This window comes from Cervus canadensis, chromosome 13 (genome assembly GCF_019320065.1).
Source record: "Cervus canadensis isolate Bull #8, Minnesota chromosome 13, ASM1932006v1, whole genome shotgun sequence".
Lineage (NCBI taxonomy): Eukaryota > Metazoa > Chordata > Mammalia > Artiodactyla > Cervidae > Cervus > Cervus canadensis.
In genome coordinates, this window is record NC_057398.1 from 29,512,478 (window position 1) to 29,532,928 (window position 20,451).

At 50.9% G+C, this 20,451-nt stretch overlaps 1 protein-coding gene across 1 annotated transcript in view; it reads right to left on the reverse strand.

The window, feature by feature from the left end:
• Nucleotides 1-14,888, reverse strand: part of TTC34 (tetratricopeptide repeat domain 34) — a 44,614-nt gene extending 29,726 nt beyond the window's left edge. The window contains exons 1-3 of the mRNA XM_043484647.1: nt 14,722-14,888; nt 2,302-2,439; nt 2,142-2,200 (exon numbers count right to left, since the gene is read on the reverse strand). Of these exons, the coding sequence (XP_043340582.1) occupies nt 2,142-2,200; nt 2,302-2,439; nt 14,722-14,888 (364 nt within the window). The remainder of the gene's footprint in view (nt 1-2,141; nt 2,201-2,301; nt 2,440-14,721) is intronic.
• Nucleotides 14,889-20,451: the final 5,563 nt, after the last annotated feature.

Consider the following 20,451-nt stretch of genomic DNA (forward strand, 5'->3'; position numbering starts at 1 on the left):
TGTCTTCCTAGCCCCTGGTACAGCCTGGCACACGGCAGGACTCAGGGAATTCTGGGAAGCTGAGGTCAAAAATGACTGAATGTTAATCCTGAGCAGGTGTGGCCTCAATAGTGAGGAGTTTATGCTTCATAGGTCAAGTCTCTGTCCAACAACTTAACTCTGCCATTGGCGTACAGAGGTGGCCAGAGACAGTCAGCACTTGGTGGATGGGCTGTGCTGATAAAACTGGACACTGACACCAAATATCATTATTTCCCTGAGTCACAACTTATTACTCTTATTTTAAAAAATTTTCCAACCATTAACAAGTGTATAAAACATCGTTAGTTCAAAAGACCAGACAGTAGGTGAGATTTGGGCATTCTTCTGTTTTACTTTCCATGTGGACTTGAAAATAGGATTGGTTCTGGGACTTCCCTGTTGGTCCAGTGGTCCAGTGCTGGGGGGTGCAGATTTGATTGCTGGTCAGGGAGGGAAGGTCCCACATGCCTTGCAGCCAAAAAAATCAAAGCATAAAACAGAAGCAATATTTAACAAATTCAGTAAGGACTTTAAAAATGGTCCACATTAAAAAATCTTTAAAGATCGGTGCCAATAAAAACTTGCATGGCATTTTAGGGGGACTGAAATTTTTTTGTATTGGAGTAGAGCTGATTTACAATATTGTGTTAGTTTCAGGTGTATAGCAAAGTGATTCAGTTATATGCATATATGTATCTGTTCTTTTCCAGATTCTTTTCCATTGTAGGTTATTACAAGGTATTAAATATAGTTCCCTGTGCTATACAGTGAATGAAAGTTGCTCAGTCGTGTCCACTTCTTTGCGACCCCGTGTACTATACAGTCCAAGGAATTCTCCAGGCTAGAATACTGGAGTGGGTAGCCTTTCCTTTCTCCAGGGGATCTTCCCAACCCAGGGATTGAACCCAGGTCTCCCTCATTGCAGGTGGATTCTTTACCAGCTGAGTTATGGGGTTTTTATTAATTGTATTGATTAGTTCAGGAAGCCTGGCCAATTTGATTTAGCTCTTGCATGCTTCTGAATCACTCTCAGCTACTTAATCTTTTCCTGTTGCTATTTTACAGACATTCTCTTCCACTGTAGCTTTAGGTGGTTGTTTGCCTGTAAGAGAACCATGAGTTTCTTTGCGTTAATTCTGACTCTGGCCACGTGGCTGATGATTCCTGTTGGTTTAGAACCGCCTTTCACTGATTCAGAGGATTTTCCCACTGCCGGATTGCGACTCTGGAAGTGACTGGCTTTCTTTCCTCTTCTTCTTCTAGTTTAGTTGCTCAGTCATGTTCTATACTTTGTGGCCCCATGGACTGTAGCCCTCCAGTCGCCTCTGTCCATGGGATTCTCCAGGCAGGAATACTGGAGTGGGTTGCCATGCCCTTCTACAGGAGATCTTCCTGACCCAGGGACTGAACCCACGTCTCCTGTACTGGCCGACGAATTCTTTACTGCCGAGCCACCTAATGCCTCTGAAATCACTCTCCTGCCTGAGCATCACCTGAGTGCTGTCTGGGGCTGACTATCGGTGATGCAGCTTTCCCGTATGGCCTTGTCAGCAATGACCCTGTTGGAGAGTCACTCTGGCTCCAGCCTCTGGGTTCTGCATCTGCTGCTTCAGATGCCCCCATGCTCTGTGCTGACCCTCCAGCCACACCTGCTCTTTTCCCAGCCACAGAGATGTGGGCTCTGACCCCTCCTGGCACTGGAGGGCCTCCTGCAGGGTGATGCCTAGAGTCTGCGGAAATGGACACTCCCAGGGTCAGGGGAGCTTAGATGGCCATCTCACCAATTCAACGGGCATGAGTTTGAGCAGACTCCAGGAGATGGTGAAAGACAGGGAAGCTTGGCCTGCTTCAGTCCATGGGGTCCCATGGGTGAGGTACATGGGGGCCTGGCCTGGTGACCGCCCACCCCACTGCCCTCACCACTGCTCCCAGGTGAGGTAACAGGTGCAGAGCCTCACTATTAGGCTGCTTTTTCTCTGGGGCCCAGACCAAGGTGGGCCTGGACTGCAGATCCTCTGGAGGGGGTGTTAGAACCGACCTTTTATTGGTCTGGGGCTCACTGGGGAGTGGGGCGGTGATACCACCAGACTGCAGCCCCTTCCTGTGGCTAAGGCTCTCACCTGGGGTCCAGGTGCAGTGGAAGGTGAGATGCTGGGCCTGCAGTAACCATGGCCACGACCTGAGCGAGTAGAACAGTGTCGGTGAGGGATGTGGCTGATGGCCTCCCTGTCCTGTGCTGAAAGCCTCAGGGAGAGAAGACAGAGGGCTTGGGGGGCTGACGGATGGCAGGGCTGTGGGAGGGGAGGGGCGCGGTCTTGCCCGGTCCCCTGGAAGCTGTGGGCAGACTCCGCTGAAAGCAGCCTAATGATGGGCAGCAGGGCTGCAACGGTGGCTGCGTGTTCGGCCTCCAAGGGTCTCCTGTGACAAGGAAGGTCCTCATAGCAGAGGAACAGATAGGTCCAGATAGCCCAGAGAACTGGGCTGGGGATGTGCCGTGGGCGTGTTGGAGGCTCTTGACCCCATGGTCCTCCTGGCAGCAGAAGCAGGCCCCCACTCTGCAGAGGAGCACAGGCCTCTCCTCTGCCACCGGAGATCTCAGGAGATCCCACCTGAGGCCGTGCCTGCTGGGCACCCCTCTCTCCTGGGGCTCCTCCCTATTGTCTGGGGTGGGCTCAGCACTGCCCCAGAGGGATGTGGATGGAATTGCAGGACTGGCCAATGTACAGGATGGTGGACCATGTGGGCATGCACCCTGCAGGTGCTGGGCTGGGCGTGTGGATGGGGCTGGCTGCCCATGTGGGTGTTCTGTAGCTTCAGAGTTCATGCTGTCAGAGGCTGTTGGGCGTTTCCTTGGAGCGTGTGAGGTGAAGATGCTGGAACTCATTCGTGTGGTCCTAATGGGGAGGGTCTGGGCAGCGGGGATGTTAGGATGCCCCCCAGGGAAGTGCTGTTCTCTACGGCAACCAGGACAAAGGGGTCGGTGCTGGGGACAAGAGAGTCGTTAAGGAGAACTGTTCACTGTGTGTAATGGTGGAGTCACATCCTCCCAAAAGATGTGCTGGAGTCATACTCACACTCCCCCCCACCTCAGCATGTGACTATATTTGTAGATAAGATCTTGATGGAGGTAACTGAGTGAAAAGGAGGTTGTTAGGGTGGGACCCAATCCCATAGGACTGTCCTTGTAAAAAGGGGTAAATTTGGACCTAGACACCCACAGGGGGCATCACGTGAACACAGAGAAGAATCAGGGTGATGCATCTACAAGCCACAGAACAGAACGCCAAGGGTTGCCAGAAGCCTTGGAAGCTGGGGAGAGGCTTGGGAAAGATTCTGCTTCACAGCCTCCAGGGGGAACCAGCCATGCAAACACCTGGGTCTCGCTCAGACTCCCAGCCTCGAGACCGTGAGAAAGTCAAGTCCTGTTTAAACCACCAGGGAACAGACGTACTGAAACTCTGAGTGTGGATGGGGGCCAGGGTTGACAAGAAACTTCTTCCCTCAGGGAACCAGTGATGGGGGAGGCTCTGGACCATCCCTGTAGGTGAGGCTGGGGCTCTGCTGCTGCTGCCACCATCCTAGCTCTGGGCCTCAATGCTGGTGGAAACTCCAGAGCTGGGAGGCAGGGCCACATTGGCTCCCAGAATGAGAAGCTTCAGCTCCCCTCTTGGTGCCCTGTGGGCTCCCCCAGCCTCACTGAAGGGGAGCTGGTCCTCTGGAGAGGGGACCCCTGGCATCACTCCTAGTACATATAAGGCACCCAGCTGTTGGTGGGGTGGGACGTGGGACACTGTTGCCCCCAGCACTTGGGGCCTCCGTTTGCTGCCCCTGATCAGCCTTCTGGTCTGCAGGGTGTCAAGGGGCCCTGCTCTCCAGGCAGGGAACCAGTACAGACAGCGCCTTGGCCACCATAGAGGTGGCCTTCCCTGAGGTCTTGCAGATGTGATCTGTTGTTGTTGAGTTGCTCAGTTGTGTCTGACTCTTTGGGACTCCGTGGACTGCAGCAGTCCAGTCCTTCACCATCTTCTGGAGCTTGCTCAAACTCATGTCCATTGAGTCGGTGATGCCATCCAACCATCTCATCCTCTGCCAGCCCCTTATCCTCCTGCCCTCAATCTTTCCCAGCATCAAGGTCTTTTCCAGTGAGCCAGTTCTTTGCATCAGGTGGCCAAAGGATTGGAACTTCAGCTTCAGCATCAGTCCTTCCAATGAATATTCAGGACTGATTTTCTTTAGGATTGACTTGTTGGATCTCCTTGCAGCCCAAGGGAACCTCAAGAGTCTTCTCCGCACCACAGCTCAAAAGCATGAATTCTTCAGCACTCAGCCTTCTTTATGGTCCAACTCTCATATCCATGCATGACTACTCGAAAAACCATAGCTTTGACTAAACGGACCTGGGAGGACAATAAAAACAGGAGGGTCTCTGGTGGTGGAAGCAGGAGCCTGGACCATGGGTATCAGGCTTGGCAACTGCACTGGGTCAGGTTTGCTGATCACTGATCTGTTTAATGGGAGGTCTTCAGGTCAGGGGAGCCCTGATCCAGACACAGTCCCTCCAAGAGGTTCTGGATTTGAAGCAGGAGGCCAGGATTGAAGGGACCTTGTGGGGAATTTTCAGGCATCAGGGAAGCAGATGTTTGTGACCAGGTGTTGAGATAGGTGGTGGTCTTTCCCCACTACTGCTTGCTCCCTCCCACCACACCTGCTTCCCAGTGAGGGAGTAGCTTTTTTCCCCAGGGACATCAGGTGTGGCCACATGACAAGCTTTGAAAAATGGGATGTGAGCACACATGCCTTGTGACTCCATCAGGAGGAGCTGAAACAGGATGTGCTTTGCCCCTCATCCTGAGAGAGTTAATTCTTAGGTAGGTTGATAAGGAGTCAGGGGCCCTCAAGGAGGAGAAAGGGACAAACCTTTTTTTTTCTACATTCTTCATCTTAGTCATATAAGGATTTTTTTTTTCCCCTTAAGCTCTAAGTTGTTATGGCAACAATCTATTTCTTCTAAGGCTAACTTCCTTTGAGCCCAGAGCTAATGGTTGCACTACAAAGCAATACATCTTGCTCAAGGGTCTGCTTTTCCTTAAGCTCTGTACTAATGATTATATAACAACAATGTATCTTGCTCAAGGACCAGTTTCTCCTTCTTAAGAATCTTCTGACTAATCCTCTTATCTTAAAATCTATGTTGGGGAAGTGAGTCTGGTAAGACCTTTCTATTGTTAGTAACCAATTGAAAAAGTATACAAGGCCTTGGTAAGACTGGCGAGGGGGGCACTCTCTGCCCCCTTCTGGTGTCTATGTCAGAAATTTTCTCTGTCCCTTTCCACTTTAATAAAACTTTTGCCACACGAAGCTCTGAGTGATTGAAGCAGAGTCTTTGGTCCTGAAGCGAAATTTTATGCTTCTGAGATCACGAATCCAATACCATTCACCTATAAGCGATCAATCCCTTCCCCCTTCTGTCAGCTTCCTGGAAAAACATTGTCACAGATACGGTGGCATGATTCAGCTGGGTTAAGTGCTAAGTCACTTCAGTCCTGTCTGACTCTTTGCAACCCCATGGACTGTAACCTGCCAGGTTCCGCTGTCCATGGGATTCTCCAGATAAGAACACTGGAGTGAGTTGCCATGCCCTCCTTCAGGGGTTCTTCCTGACCCAGGGATCGAACTCTTGTCTTTTATTGCATTGGCAGGCGGGTTCTTTATCACTAGCACCATCTGGGAAGCACATAGCCCAACTCAGTGGTAAAGAATCCACCTGCCAATGCAGGAGATGTGGGTTCGATCCCTGGGTTGGGAAGATCCCCTGGAGAAGGAAATGGCAACCCACTCCAGTATTCTTGCCTGGAGAACCCCGTCGACAGATGAACCTAGCAGGCTACAGACTGTGGGACTGCAAAGAGCAGGACATGACTTAGTGACTTGCTAATTTGCTTCAGTCATGTCTGACTCTTTGCGAACTCTTGGACAGTAGCCCTCCAGGCTCTTCTGTCCATGGTTCTCTAAGCAAGAATACTGGAGGGGGTTGCCGTTTCCTCCTCCAGGGAAACAACAAAGACCCAATCAAAATTTCTTCTCCTATAGTTCTGGAGGTCAGATGTTTCAAATGGGCCAAAATCAAGGTGTGGGCAGGGCAGCTCCTCCTGAAATCTCCGAGGAGCATCTGTTTCATGCCTCTTCCAGCTCCTAGAGGCACCCACATCTCTCATCTTGCAGCCCCTTGTCTATCGTCACCATCAGCAGCCCAGCATCTCCTCCCAGGATGCTGCTCCCCTGTCATTTGTCCTCTTTGACTCGGACCCTCCTGGTCCCTGGAGACCCTCGTGATGACCCTGGACTCACTTGTATAATCCAGGATAGCCCACATCCCATCTGCAAAGTTCCTGTAAGGTCACTCTACATGGATTCCAGGCATCAGGAGGTGGGTGTGTTTGGGAGATCATTATCCTGCGCACCGCACCGCACACGAGATCATCATGGCCCAGATGGGGGCTACACCTCAGCCTGGGATCTGGAAAGAGAAGGTCAGATTGAGCAGAGTTGAGCCCAGCTCAGTCTTCCCCAGGGAGGTCTGGCGTGCTGCAGTCCATGGGGTCACAAAGAGTCAGACACGACTTAGGGACTGAACAACAATAACAACGGTCTTCTCCAGATGTGTCCTCTTCACCACGGTTTCTGCTAAGAGCACCTCCATCCCATCACTGGTCTTTACAGACAGTTGGAACCCTGTTCCATGACCTGGTCTTTGTCCCCAGGCTGGGTCTTCATTTGAAATCTTTTGCTTTTATCCGAGAGGAGTTGCATCTTTGACCCCAGAATTTCTGGATGCCCCTTTCCCACTCCTGTGAACAAACTTTCTTGTGGTACTCCTGATCAGATGTAGCTGGTCAAGGACAACTCAGTGTCAAAGATCCGCCTCTGAGCCTCTCCCCTGGGGCCACATGCTCGCTGGGTGCACACCTACCCTTCCGGTTGTCTCTGGCATATGTTTTAGACATTGTTTGTCTACATTGTGGCATGGTCATAGCTCTTGCGGCCTCCTACAAGTTTTCCCTCTGCCAAAGCCAATGTTGAGATGCTGTCACGATCATCATTCACGTACCACTTTCTGCATCTGTCAGCTCAGGCTGCAGCACAGACACTCCCAGCATCTCAGACGCTCACAACAGTTGCTTATTTCTTGGTCACAGTCTGTGGGGACTGCAGGCTGACTGCATGTGTACTCCACCTCCCTCAGTGAAGTACCCAAGTCAGGAGGATGGACAAGCTCTGCCCATGGGGGGCTTGGGAAAGGAGGGGGAACAGATAATTGTGAACAAATGATCAGTCATCAACAGGGGTTACATGAAAACAATGTAACATGGTGAATACAGGCTTAAATACAATTAAACGTGCTTTCTCACTGCAAGAATTCTCAGAACCTTTAATAGGCTAACTGTTTGATATGTTCCCGAAGGGCACTCTGGAACAAAGCCTCTTATAGGTACCTTTAATCAGAACCATGCCCCTGACCCACAGGACTTACTGACATGCTGCCAGGCCCACCTGGGAGATGCTGGAAAGGGTGAGTTTGGAAGTGACTTTAGGCACAGAAGAATTGCTGCTTTTGAACTGCGGTGCTAAAGAAGACTCTTGAGAGTCCCTTGGGCTGGTCAGACCAGTCAATCCTAAAGGAAATCAACTCTGAATATTCATTGGAAGGACTGATGCTGAGGCTGAAGCTCCAATACTTGATGAGAAGCACCGACTCATTGGAAAAGACCCTGATGCTGGGAAAGATTGAAGGCAAAAGAAAAAGGGGGTGAAAGAGGATGAGATGGTTGGATGGCATCACTGACTCAATGGACATGAATTTGCAAACTCCGGGAGATGGTGAAGGACAGAGAAGCCTGGCGTGCTACAGTCCATGGGGTCGCAAAGACTCAAACACAACTTAGAGACTGAACAGGCACCTTGGGATATTGTCAGTTTGGTTCCAGACCACGGCAACAAAGCAACTATTGAAACAAAGCAAGCCATGTGAAGTTTTTGGTTTCCTAGTATGTATAAAATTTATGTTTATATCACACTGTCACCTACTAAACATGCAATAGCATTAGGTCTAAAAAAACAATATATGTACCTTAACCAAAAAATATTTTATTGCTGAAAAATACTAAATGATTGCAATAGTAGCATCAAAGATCACACAACAAATATAGTAATAATAATGAAATAGTTTGAAGTGTTTCAAGAATTCCCAAAATGTGACTTGGAGACATGAAGTGAGCAAACGCTGTTGGAAAAGGGTGTTGATAGACTTGCTTGGCACAGGGTAGCCACCAACCTTCAGTTTGTAAAGAAACCTGCGGTGCCTGCGAAGCTCTAGTGCAGCCAGGAGTGCCTGTGCCCAGTGACGACATGATTATACAGAGACGTTGGGTGTAGCTATGTCAGCAGGGTCTGAAGCCAAGGGAGGTGGCAGAATCCAGAATGGTTTTTTTTCCTATGGGAGCTGGGGTCCCGCCCCCTGGGGCAAGGGCTGGGTGAGAGGCTGTGACCTGGCTGAAGGATGTGACAACGGCATCCAGGGTCTGTGAGGGACGACATGACAGTGTCCAGGATCCAGTGCTCCAGCTCAGAAGATGCTTTTGTGTCCCCAGAGGGGTAGCGAAGGTGCATTGGTCGCTCTGGCTTCAGGAATAGCCTAGACCAGCATCTCGGTGGCTCACAACAGCTGTTTCTTTCTGGCTGTATCACACGAGGGCTTGGTTGACCCCAGCTCTGCTGGGCTCTGCTGGGCTCTGCTGGTCTTGACCTACTGGATTCCAGGAGCACAGTCAGTCCTGGGCTGGGCAGGAGTGGCTGGCTTCCCCAAGGGCGCTGAGTGATGACTGGATTTAAACCCGTGGGCCTGGTCTGTGATTCCAACCCTTATTAGGGCTGGAACCTGCCATGGAGCTGCTATAAAAAGCTCGGCCACTCGGATCATGAGAAAGGTCACTTGGGAGTGGGCAAGTCATGGTTCCCTGGTGAGTAACCATCCCTGTCCCCTTGGAGAGCAGGAATCCAGTAAGGAGATGACAGTAAAGAGAAACTACCCACAGTAGTTTATTGTTTATTGTTAAATTTGGAAATAATTACTTTTTGGTATATTAAGTATTTGCAATATTTAAGCAATTCTGGGATATTTGATTACCCAACAGACTAGCCTTGTGCTTTTACTTTAAAGTTATAAATAATTGATTCAGGTTTGTAATTTTAAGTTGAATGACATAGGGCAACTTCACTAAGTGGTGAACGTATTTTAATTTGAAGAAGCTATTTTAATTTGAAGATTTTTCTATATTTATCAGTTTAATTTATGGGATTATATGGGTTCAATTCAGTTCAGTTCAGTCGCTCAGTTGTGTCTGACTCTTTGTGACCCCATGGACTGCAGCACGCCAGGCTTCCCTGTTCATCACCAACTCCCGGAGCTTACTCAAACTCATGTCCATTGAGTCGGTGATGCCATTCAACCACCTCATCCTCTGTCGTCCCCTTCTCCTCCTGCCTTCAATCTTTCCCAGCATCATGATATTTTCCAATGAGTCACTTCTTCCCATCAGGTGACTAAAATATTGGAGTTTCAGCTTCAGCATTAGTTCTTCCAATGAATATTCAGGACTGATTTGCTTTAGGATTGACTGGTTTGATCTCCTTGCAGTCCAAGGGACTCTCAAGAGTCTTCTCCAATACCACAGGTCAAAAGCATCAATTCTTTGGCTCTCAGCTTTCTTTATAGTCCAATTCTCACATTCATACATGACTACTGGAAAAACTATAGCTCTGACTAGACAGACTTTTGTTGGCAAAGTATGTCTCTGCTTTTTAATATGCTGTCTAGGTTGGTCATAACTTTTCTCCCAAGGGGCAACTGTCTTTTAATTTCATGGCTGCAGTCACCATCTGCAGTGATTTTGGAGCCCAAGGAAATAAGGTCTGTCACTGTTTCCATTGTCTCCCCATTCATTTGCCATGAAGTGATGGGACCAGATGCCATGATCTTAGTTTTCTGAATGTTGAGTTTTAAGCTGACATTTTTCACTCCTCTTTCACTTTCATCAAGAGAGTTTTTCTTGTTTTCTACCATAAGGGTGTAGACCATCTGTGTATCTGAGGTCATTGATATTTCTCCTGGCAATCTTGATTCCAGCTTGTGCTTCATCCAGCCCAGCATTTCACATGATGTATATAAGTTAAATAAGCAGGGTGACAATATACAGCCTTGACATACTCCTTTCCAGATTTGGAAACATTCTGTTGTTCCATGTCCAGTTCTAACTGTTGCTTCTTGACCTGCATACAGATTTCTCAAGAGGCAGGTCAGGTGGTCTGGTATTCCCATCTCTTGAAGAATTTGCCACAGTTTGTTGTGATCCACACAGTCAAAGGCTTTGGGATAGTCAATAAAACAGAAGTAGATATTTTTCTGGAACTTTCTTGCTTTTTTGATAATCCAACGGATGTTGGCAATTTGATCTCTGGTTTCTCTTCCTTTTCTAAATCCAGCTTGAACATATACAGCTTATTTAACAAATAGTTAGAGGAGGTTTGTTTCATCATAATGTGGAAGTATTTCAAGAGGGAATGCAATTTACTCCCTTCATTGTTCGTTGTTCTGTTGCTGAGTAGTGTCTGACTCTTTGCAACCCCATGGACTGCAGCACGCCAGGCTTCCCTATTCCTCACTATTTCCTGAAGTTTGCTCAAACTCACGTCCATTGAGTCAGTGACACCATCCAACCATCTCATCCTCTCTTGCCCTTTCTCCTCCTGCCCTCAGTCTTTCCCAGCATCAGGGTCTTTTCCAATGAGTCAGCTCTTTGCATCAAGTGGCCAAAGTATTGAAGCTTCAGCTTCAGCAGCAGTCCTTCCAATGAATATTTCAGCTTGATTTCCTTTCAGATTGACTGGTTTAATCTCCTTGCTGAGCACTCCATTATCAATGTCTAAAATGTTAACAGGTGTTTAGTAACTATCTCTTCTTTAAAAATTATGGTAGTGGGGCTCTTCCCTGGTGGTCTAGTGGTTAAGAATCCCCTGCCAATACAGGGGACAAGGGTCCAATTTCTGATCCTGGGAGATCTCACAGTCTCAGAGCAACTTACCCATGTGCTACAACTACCAAAGTCTGTGTGCCCTAGAGCCTGTGCCCCAGAACCAAAGAAGCCAACACAATGAGAAACCTGACCACTACGACGAAGAGTAGTCCTGCTTGCTATAGCTACAGAAAGCCCGCATGCAGCAGTTAAGACCCACTGTGACTAAAAATGATAAATAAATCTTTAAAAATTATGGTTGCAATTTTAAAATAAGGTACAGAAATAGTAAGGTTTCTGTGTGTTACTCAAGATCTTAAGAAACAGCTGGATTTTAACTTTCTAAGGATGAGACCACTGGGCTGGATGGCTGTGGGGTGGAGTGGAGGTGGGTGGGAATTCAAACAAAGTATCTGATAGAAAAAGATAATGTCATGTAAGAACAGCTGCACAAAAGCTCTTTCTATGTCTCGATACTTTAGAAAATGATGAGGAGGCTCCTATTTCTCCAAATATCTGTCTCTGACCCTTCTTCTCCAAGGGAACCCATCTGTTATCAGTTAGCTGCAGCTGCATAACAAACCGCCCCAATACTCAGAGCTTAAAATAATCAGTGCTGGCTATCGTTCATGTCTCTTTGGTCTGCAGTGGGTCAGGTAAGGACCCTGCAGGCTGGGCTGGCGTCCCCCATCCTGTGCTCAGGGGTTGACTGGCTATAAACTGGACACCTCAGCCTCCTCCACAGGTCAGTCTGAACTGTTCTTGGAACAGAAGTATGGTGAGGAGAGAGGCAGAGAGAAAGAACAGATTTCCCAGGCTGCTTTGGACTAGCATACTGCTGCATCGCTCAGCCTGGATCCAAAGGGTGGAGGCGGGACTCTACCCTTGTGAGATGGCTTGCAACACAGGCTTGCAAATGAGGCATTGGGCGCAGAGGAAAAGGCCAAGTTCTGTGGACTCTGAGACACTCTCTGTTTTTTTAAAACTTTTATTTTATTTTTAATTAGAGGATAGTTACAATATTGTGATGTTTTCTGCCATACACCAACATGAATCAGTCACAGGTATACATCGTTCTCCCTCCTCCTAAACTGCCCTCCCATCTCGTCCTCATCCCACCCCTCTAGGTCATCACAGAGCACCAGCTTTGAGTTCCCTGCATCGTATGACACTTTCTGTTTTTAAGGGACTGCTCTTGGTGTGCTGGCAACAAGCTATCATGGTCATTTAGAGTTTTCTGTTTGTTCCCTGGGTCTTGTGTGTTCTGCATGAAGATCCTCACTAGACTATAAATTCATTGATCCTTTTGCCACCTATAAATTCATTGATCCTTTTGCCACCCAGTACAAACTTCACCTTACTGGGGCTGGGGCTGAAATTCTTCCTGCACACGCTTTCCACGGCCATGTGGCTGTGGACTGTAGCTCCCATGGGCAGTCCATCTAGACTTCTGAGAAGCTCTGTGCAAATTCATAAACCCAGCATTTGAATCATTGACTCTGATCTCAAGATGTGAAAGGTGAGGTGTGGAATTTTCAGAAAGACTGAAATCATGGCAGTATACCAGCACGTCTTCTGGCGTCTTGGGTCTTAAATGTAGCATGGTATTACGGGATGCCAAGATACAGGGTCCTGGAGAGCAGGGGTGCCTTGCCTGGGCCGAGCCTGCTGCTCAGTGGAGCCCTGGCCTGCGGCTATTGCTCCCCTGAGAAGCCCCATCAGTGCCTTCCCACGTTCCCAGGGTTGAGGCCCAGCCTCCCGTCTAAGTCCACAGGCTCTCGCCTGCTGTGGCAGCTCTGACCTTGACTATGTAACCCTGCGGTGTGCCAGAGTGTCTGAGTACTTTTTGTTCTCAAACAAAGCCCTCTCTTGAGCTTGTCTGGGCAGGTGGGGGGGTACATCACCCATCTCTTCTGGGAGTCCCCACCCTGCAGTGTTGCAGAAGCCGCCAGGTCTTTCTTAACGTGCAGCTGGGGCTGCACGTGCTGACCTCTGTTCTGACAGGCCCTTGGGAGCTGACTGGAGGCCTTGCTGCTGTGAGGGGGGTCCTCAAGACCCCCTTCATGGGCACTGCAGAGACCCAGGCCCCTCCTCCCTACTTTTCCTCTGCCCTTCTTCCTCCTCACCTGGATGCCCTGAGCGTCTCAGAGCACCGGCAATGCAGACTCTGTACGTGTGTGTACATGTGTGTGAATCAGCATATGTGTGTCTGTAGGTGAGTATGTGGGGCTGTGTTTGTGTATGTGTGCATAGGCTGTGCATGTGAGTGTGTGCAAGTGTGTAGATGTGAGTGCGTGCTGCATTTAGTACACCCGTGTATATACACTCATGTGGACGCATGCACACATCTGTGGAAGTGTGCATTTGGGTATGGACCTAGATATGTGTGTGTGCACACAGGTGCATGTATCCAGGTGTGTGTGAATGTGTGCATGCTGTGTGTGAGTACCTGTGTTTCCAAGTGTGTGCCCATTGTACCTGTGAGAGTGCACACAAGTGTGTGTGCAGATACCTCAGGCTGAGTAAGAGCTCACACCTGTGCTTGTAGCCATGACCCTGAACTCACAGGAGCCGAGAGGCTCATGAAAATCTCTGTGTGGAGGGTCTCCTGGGGGTGAAAGTGGGATGTCTGTCCTAGTCCCCACTCATGCGCACAGGCAAGGATGGAGTGCTAGGACAGGGTCTGGGACCTGCAGACCAGGGAACCTTGCTGGGGATGGGTCCTGGGAACAAGGGGCTATGGGTCTGGGTGTTGGAGATCTGGTGGGTGGGGTTTGGGGGACAAGGGGTTATGGTGGAGGTTAGAAGGCTGGGAGGCTGGGGGCTGGGGTGTCAGGAGGCCTGCGGGGGTGGTGACCTCACACCCCCAGGGACCTGGGCCTCTGGGGGGGTTGGGTGGGATCAGTCTTGGAGGCGCAGCCTGGCTGGAGCCGCGCCTGTGTTCTGCTGCAGCCCTGCTGGCCGTGATGGTGCAGCGGACAGAAACGGCCCAGCTTTTCCCATCAGGACAGATAAACAGTAGGCCTGCTGTTTATTTTTGCCAAGATCACCGGCTCCTCTCTCCAGAGTTGAGGGAGTCGCCAAGGATGTGATGAAAGAAGCTCTTCGTCTGCCTGGGACGGCGGGTCCTGCTGGCCGCCCGCTGGACCTGGTGCCCGGGGGGATGTGGGGACGTGGTGGGGACTTGGGACCTGAAACCTCTGAGCCTGGCTCAGCTTTGGCTCTAGGGAGCAGCACAGCCAGGCCGGGGCACCAGGGAAGGGGTGCTGGGCCTCCGGGTGCCTCTGGTGGTGGGGGCGGCGCTGGACAGTGGTTGGTGGGGTCACAGCCTTGAATGCAGAGCCCACATCGGTGAGGGCTTGGGGAGGCACGCAGAACGGGGTCGACTGACCTGTTGGGGGGCTGGGAGGGGGCCTGCGGCAGGTGCCTCTCCCTTGCCTGTCCTGCCCCACCTGGGCTTCTGGCCCTGCCCACAGCTGCTGGGGATGGCATCTCAGGGGTGGGAGGGTGGTGTCTGGGGCCCACCTGCCAGGGTCCACCCTAGCCCCTGCTCCCTGTCCCCACTCCTCTACCTCTCAAGCACCCCAGACCAGCAGTCCCCCAACGATGACGTGGCAGAGAAAAGAGTTACCGATCCGGCTGGCAGGTGACTGGGGGCCTCACACCTGTACTTCCACCTGGGTAGTGGGTGGAGGACGATTGACCACCCTGACGCCTGTGAGGTTCTCCCACCCTGTTGGGGGCTGGGTATCGGTGGCCTCTGGAGAGAGGGCCCCCGCCGGCCCGAGCAAGCCGCATCTCGGATCACTGTGTCTGCCCCGGTACGCGGTTTCCTTACCAATACAACAGTCTAATGATGCCCCCTCTAGGCTGTGAGGGTGGGGGTCAGGGAGAACAGAAACCCTCCCTGGGACAGCTCAGTGCTGCCCTGCTCGTGGTGAGCACTTGGAAGATGCTGGCTCTGCCCGCTGTGGTCAGCACTGAGCCTAAAGGGGTCACGTCTGCAGCTCTGGTCAGCCTAAGGGGTCAGCCTTCTGAGCCCCTTGGTACAAGGCCCAACCTTGTCAAAGCGGCAGCCAGATTCCCTCGCACGGTCATTGCACACAGGCACCAGCAGAGCGCGCCCGCGCTCCACACACAGCTTGGTCCTCCCAGCGGAGGCCGCCTGGGGTGTGTGGGAGGCTGGGTGGGCAGCCCGCCTTGGACATGGACACGCAAAGGTGGGGGTGGGGGTGGGGTGGGGTGCTGTCTTCTGCAGGGACTGGGAGCTTGGGGCCTTGGACCTGGTCTCCGAGATGTCACCACGAATGGGGTGGGAGGGGCAGGGGTGAGGGGCTGCCGGCCCCAAGCCCTCCTGGCTAGCCTGCCTCTTGAGCATCCATGCTTGGCCCTGCAGGGCTACTTCTGGTGGGCGGCGCACAGAAGGGTGTCTGGGCCACCCCATGCTGCTCCACAGCGCGGGCGGGGAGACGGAGGCAGGCGGGCCAGGGGCTTGCTCAGGGCTACACAGCCTGCAGCTCTTTTGCTGTCTCAGACTGAACACTGAGTTGGCAACCCCTTCCAGGTTCTAACCATGGGGGTGGTCCAGGGATGGGAGAGGGGTTCTGACCTTTGACACCCACAGAGATGGCTTTTCTGCTCCGTCTTGTTTTGATCTCAGAGTCTCAGTTACATGAGAACCAGTGTTGGTCCAACACACCTGGAGAGTGGTGGATGGGGGCTCACTCACTGTGGCCTGCTCCACCTGGTCTGAGAGCAGCCACCCCTCCTGGCTGAGACTGGGTGGACAGAGGCCTAGGGGGTGCCCCTCAGACTCGGGGAGGGCACCCAGCCTGTCTGCTGTGAGGCTGGTACTATTAGCACAGAAGAGCCCAGGTGAACGGTGGGCTCTGAGACCTGGGTGACACAGGCATGGGACCTGCCTCCAGCCGAGGGCAGCAACAGCCTCCACCGAAGTAAGCCAAGATGGGAGCAACTTGTCCTTCAAAGTTTGCTGGGACACCCTGGAATGAGCAGAAATGAGTATCCCTCCCAGGTCCAGAGCTGATGGGGTGGGGCTGGAAATTTTGGAAATCATCACAGAAAAATATTTGGACCCAGAGACCCCGCTGCTGGGAATCCATGTAAAGGTAATAACGTGGGAAAGCATGGTGGGGGGGGGGTCACTGAGAACCTGGATGTCCCTCGAAGGGTTATTTGTGAGTCCCCCCAAAATGGCCAACACTGAAGGAATGGCTAAAGAATCGTTACATAATCATAACATGAAATTCTTTTTAAAAAGCAGAGACATACTTTGCTGACAGAGGTCCATATAGTCAAAGTTATGGTTTTTCCAATAGTCATGTACAGATGTGAGAGTTGGACCGTAAAGAAGGCTAAGTGCCGAATAATTGATGCTTGTGGATTGTGTTGGAGAAGACTCTTGAGAGTCCCTTGGACAGCAAGGAGATCAAATCAGTCAATCTTAAAGGAAATCAGTCCTGAATATTCATTGGAAGGACATGCTGAAGTTGAAGCTCCAATACTTTGACCACCTGATGGGAAGAGCTGATTCACTGGAAAAGACCCAGATGCTGGGAAATATTGAAGGCAAAAGGAGAAGCGGGCAGCAGAGGATGAAATGGTTAGATATAATTACTGACTCAATGGACATGAGTTTGAGCAAACTCCAAGAGATAGTGAAAGACAGAGGAACCTGGTGTGCTTCAGTCCATGGGGTTGCAAAGGATCGGAAACAACTTAGTGATTGAACAACAACAACAAAATTAGTCATGTTAAGAGGGAAAAAAATCAGGATGTGTGTATTACTTGCCTGTAGCTGCTGTAACAAATTACCATGAACCCAGTATTTTAAAACAGCACATGTTTATTATCTTAGAATATTGGTGGTCAGATCCTGCTGGTGTGGATGAACTTGGGTCCCTCCTGGGACTCCAGGGAGATGTCTGCTTCCCCACATGTCCAGCTTCTAGAGGCACCTGCACTCCTTGACTCATGGCCCCATCCTGCACCTTGAAAGCCAGAAGCTCAGCCTCTCCCAGTCTCTGCTTCCACCCTCACCCCTCCCTTTCAACTCTCACCCTCCTACCTCCCTCCCAGTGACCACGTTCAGTTCAGTTCAGTCACTCAGTCGTGTCTGACTCTTTGTGACCCCATGGACTGTAGCACGCCAGGCTTCCCTGTCCATCACCAACACCCAGAGCTTGCTCAAACTCATGTCCATTGCGTTGGTGATGCCATCCAACCATCTCGTCCTCTGTCATCCCCTTCTCCTTCTGCCCTCAATCTTTCCTGGCATCTGGGTCTTTTCCAATGAGTCAGTTCTTTGCATCAGGTGGCCAAAGTGTTGGAGTTTCAGCTTCAGAATCAGTCCTTCCAATGAATATTCAGGACTGATCTCCTTTAGGATGGACTGGTTTGATCTCCTTGCAGTCCAAGGGACTCTCAAGAGTCTTCTCCAACACCACAGTTCAAAAGCATCAATTCTTCTGTGTTCAGCTTTCTTTATGGTTCAACTCTCACATCCATACATGACTACTGGAGAAACCATAGCTTTGACTAGATGGACCTTTGCCAACAAAGTAATGTCTCTGCTTTTTAATATGCTGTCTAGGTTGGTCATAGCTTCTCTTCCAAGGAGCAAGCATCTTTTAATTTCATGGCTGCGGTCACCATCTGCAGTGATTTTGGAGCCCAAGAAAATGCTCTTACTCTCCTGCGTCCCTCTCTGACTCTCACCCTCCTGCCCCTCTCTCATAAGGGCCCCAGTGACCACATTTGGCCCATCTAATTAATTCAGGATGAATCCCCCACCCCCATCTCAAGGTCCTTAACTTTATCTCATCTGTCAAATCCTGTCGCCAGGGTGATGGTCGATTTTATGTGCCAGCCTGGCTGGGCCATGGGGTGCCTGGACATTGGGTCAAGCATGAATCTGGGGTGTCTGTGAGTGTGTGTCTGGGTGAGATTAGTATTTCAGGTGGCAGATGGGGTGCAGCAGGCTGCCCTCCATAACATGGGTGGCCCGGGTCAGTCAGCTGAGCCCTGGAGAGAACCAAAGGCTGACCCTCCCCCAGGGGGAGGAAGCTCCTGTTCCTGATGACCTTTAACCAGACTGCACTAGCACATTGCTCTCCCGGGTCTCCAGCTTGCTGACCTTGGGATTTTTGTCATCATTGAGTGGGCAAATTCCTTGTAATAAACTCTTTCTGTGTGCACATCCTTTTGGCCCAGTTTTTCTAGAAAACCCTGACATACATCAGGTGAACTGACACCGCAGGTTCTGAGGTCGTGCGTGTCTTTGGGGGCTGTTGTTGAGCTGACCGCGTGGGACGCCATCATCATGATTGTATCAGAAAATGCTGGAACTGGGCTCATCTCTGGGTGCTGGAGCTGCACCTGACTGTCCCCCTTCTTTCAATGTTCTGGGGTGTTTGGTCCTTCTGTTCTAATTGTTGTTTAGTTGCTCAGTCAGGTCTGACTCTGCGACCCCATGGACTGCAGCGCTGCAGGCTTCCCTGTCCTTTGCCATCTCTGGGAGTTTGCTCAAACTCATGTCATTGAGTCAGTGTTGCCATCCAATCATCTCATCCTCTGTTGCCCCCTTCTCCTGCTGCCCTCAGTCTTTCCCAGCTTCAGCCTCTTTTCCAATCAGTCGGCTCTTAAACATCAGGTGAACATAGTAAAAAGTACTGTCCTAATGGGAAGACTAAATGCAGGTGGAGCATCCTGACCAAGGGGGATGCAAATACTGGGACCCGGTGGGTGGGATAGCCTTGCATGTAGGGCTGCCCCCAGGAGCACCTGCCTCCCCTGAGCCCCGGCTAAGCCTCCCCCAGGTCTCGAGTCAGGACCCTCTGGAGTCACCATGGTTCATTCTGCCTACAGAGGGTCCCTGTGGGCCCGGGGAACAGGAGACCCATGTGGATGCTTCCCTGAAGGATGCTGGGAGAGGAAGCTTGGACCTGCTTCCTGGGGTGGGGAGCTCCCACTGCATCTAAGCTCCGGGCCAGGAGCCAGGAGTGTGTGTGGTGGGGCTTCCCCGGGGAAGGGGACGTCTCTGGTCCACAGGATGACTCCAGCTGTGGGGGACATGTGTGTGGCCACCTGCCTTCTTGATCTCAAGCCACTGTGCGAGGGGCATCTCTGGGGCCCAGTGCTGCTGTAACAAATACCGAGGACCAGGCGGCTTCAAGGGAGCTGTGTCCTGGAGTCTGGACGGAAGAGGTCGGTGTCTCAGGGCTGGTTTCTTCCCTGGTCTCACAGCCTGTCACTGGAACATCTTCTTTTTTGGGGTCACCTGCCACCAGGCAGAGGCTGGGTGGGCAGAGAAGGGCACTTGCCAAAGGGGGGGGGTCAAGTGAAAGCACTTTTGGGGCCAGAATGAGTCCGTTCACCTTTGAGTGGTGTTCAGGTTCTCTGAGTATCCCCGCCTCTGGGGCCAGCTTTTCCTCTGGAAGCCCCCTTCCTGTGGCTGTGAGTGGAGAGGTTCTCTGGCTGGTGACTCTGCAGGCTGCCTCTGTGGGGAGCAGGGCAGGCAGGCTCGCTACGCTGAACTGAGCATGTGCCTGTGTGTCCAGGAAACTCACAAAGTGCTGACTCCATGGAGCAGAGTAGAAAGCCAGCCGGATGCTGCTTCCAAGCCCTTTAGGTAGTGAGTGGTACACCAGGGTGTCACAAGGAGGGGGCACTTTAGTAGACTCTGCGACCCCATGGACTGCAGCATGCCAGGCTTCTTTGTCCATCACCAACTCCCAGAGCCTGCTCAAACTCATGTCCATCCAGTCAGTGATGCCATCCAACAATCTCATCCTTTGTCGTCCCCTTCTCCTCCTGCCCTCAATCTTTCCCAGCATCTGGGTCTTTCCCAAGGAGTCAATTCTTTGCATCAGGTGGCCAAAGTATTGGAGTTTCAGCTTCAGAATCAGTCCTTCCAAGGAATATTCAGGATTGATTTCCTTTAGGATTGACTGGTTTGATCTCCTTGCAGTCCAAGGGACTCTCAAGAGTCTTCTCCAACACCACAGTTCAAAAGCATCAATTCTTCGGCACTTAGCTTTCTTTATGGTCCAACTCTCACACCCATACTTGATTACTGGGAAAACGATAGCTTTGACTAGATGGACCTTTGTCAGCAAAGTAAAGTCTCTGCTTTTTAATATGCTGTCTAGTTTTGTCATAGTTTTTCTTTCAAGGAGCAAGCGTCTTAATTTCATGGCCGCAGTCATCATCTGCAGTGATTTTGGAGCCCAAGAAAATTAAGTCTGTCACAGTTTTCATTGTTTCCCCATCTATTTGCCATGAAGTGATAGGACTGGATGCCACGATCTTAGTTTTCTGAATGTTGAGTTTTAAGCCAACT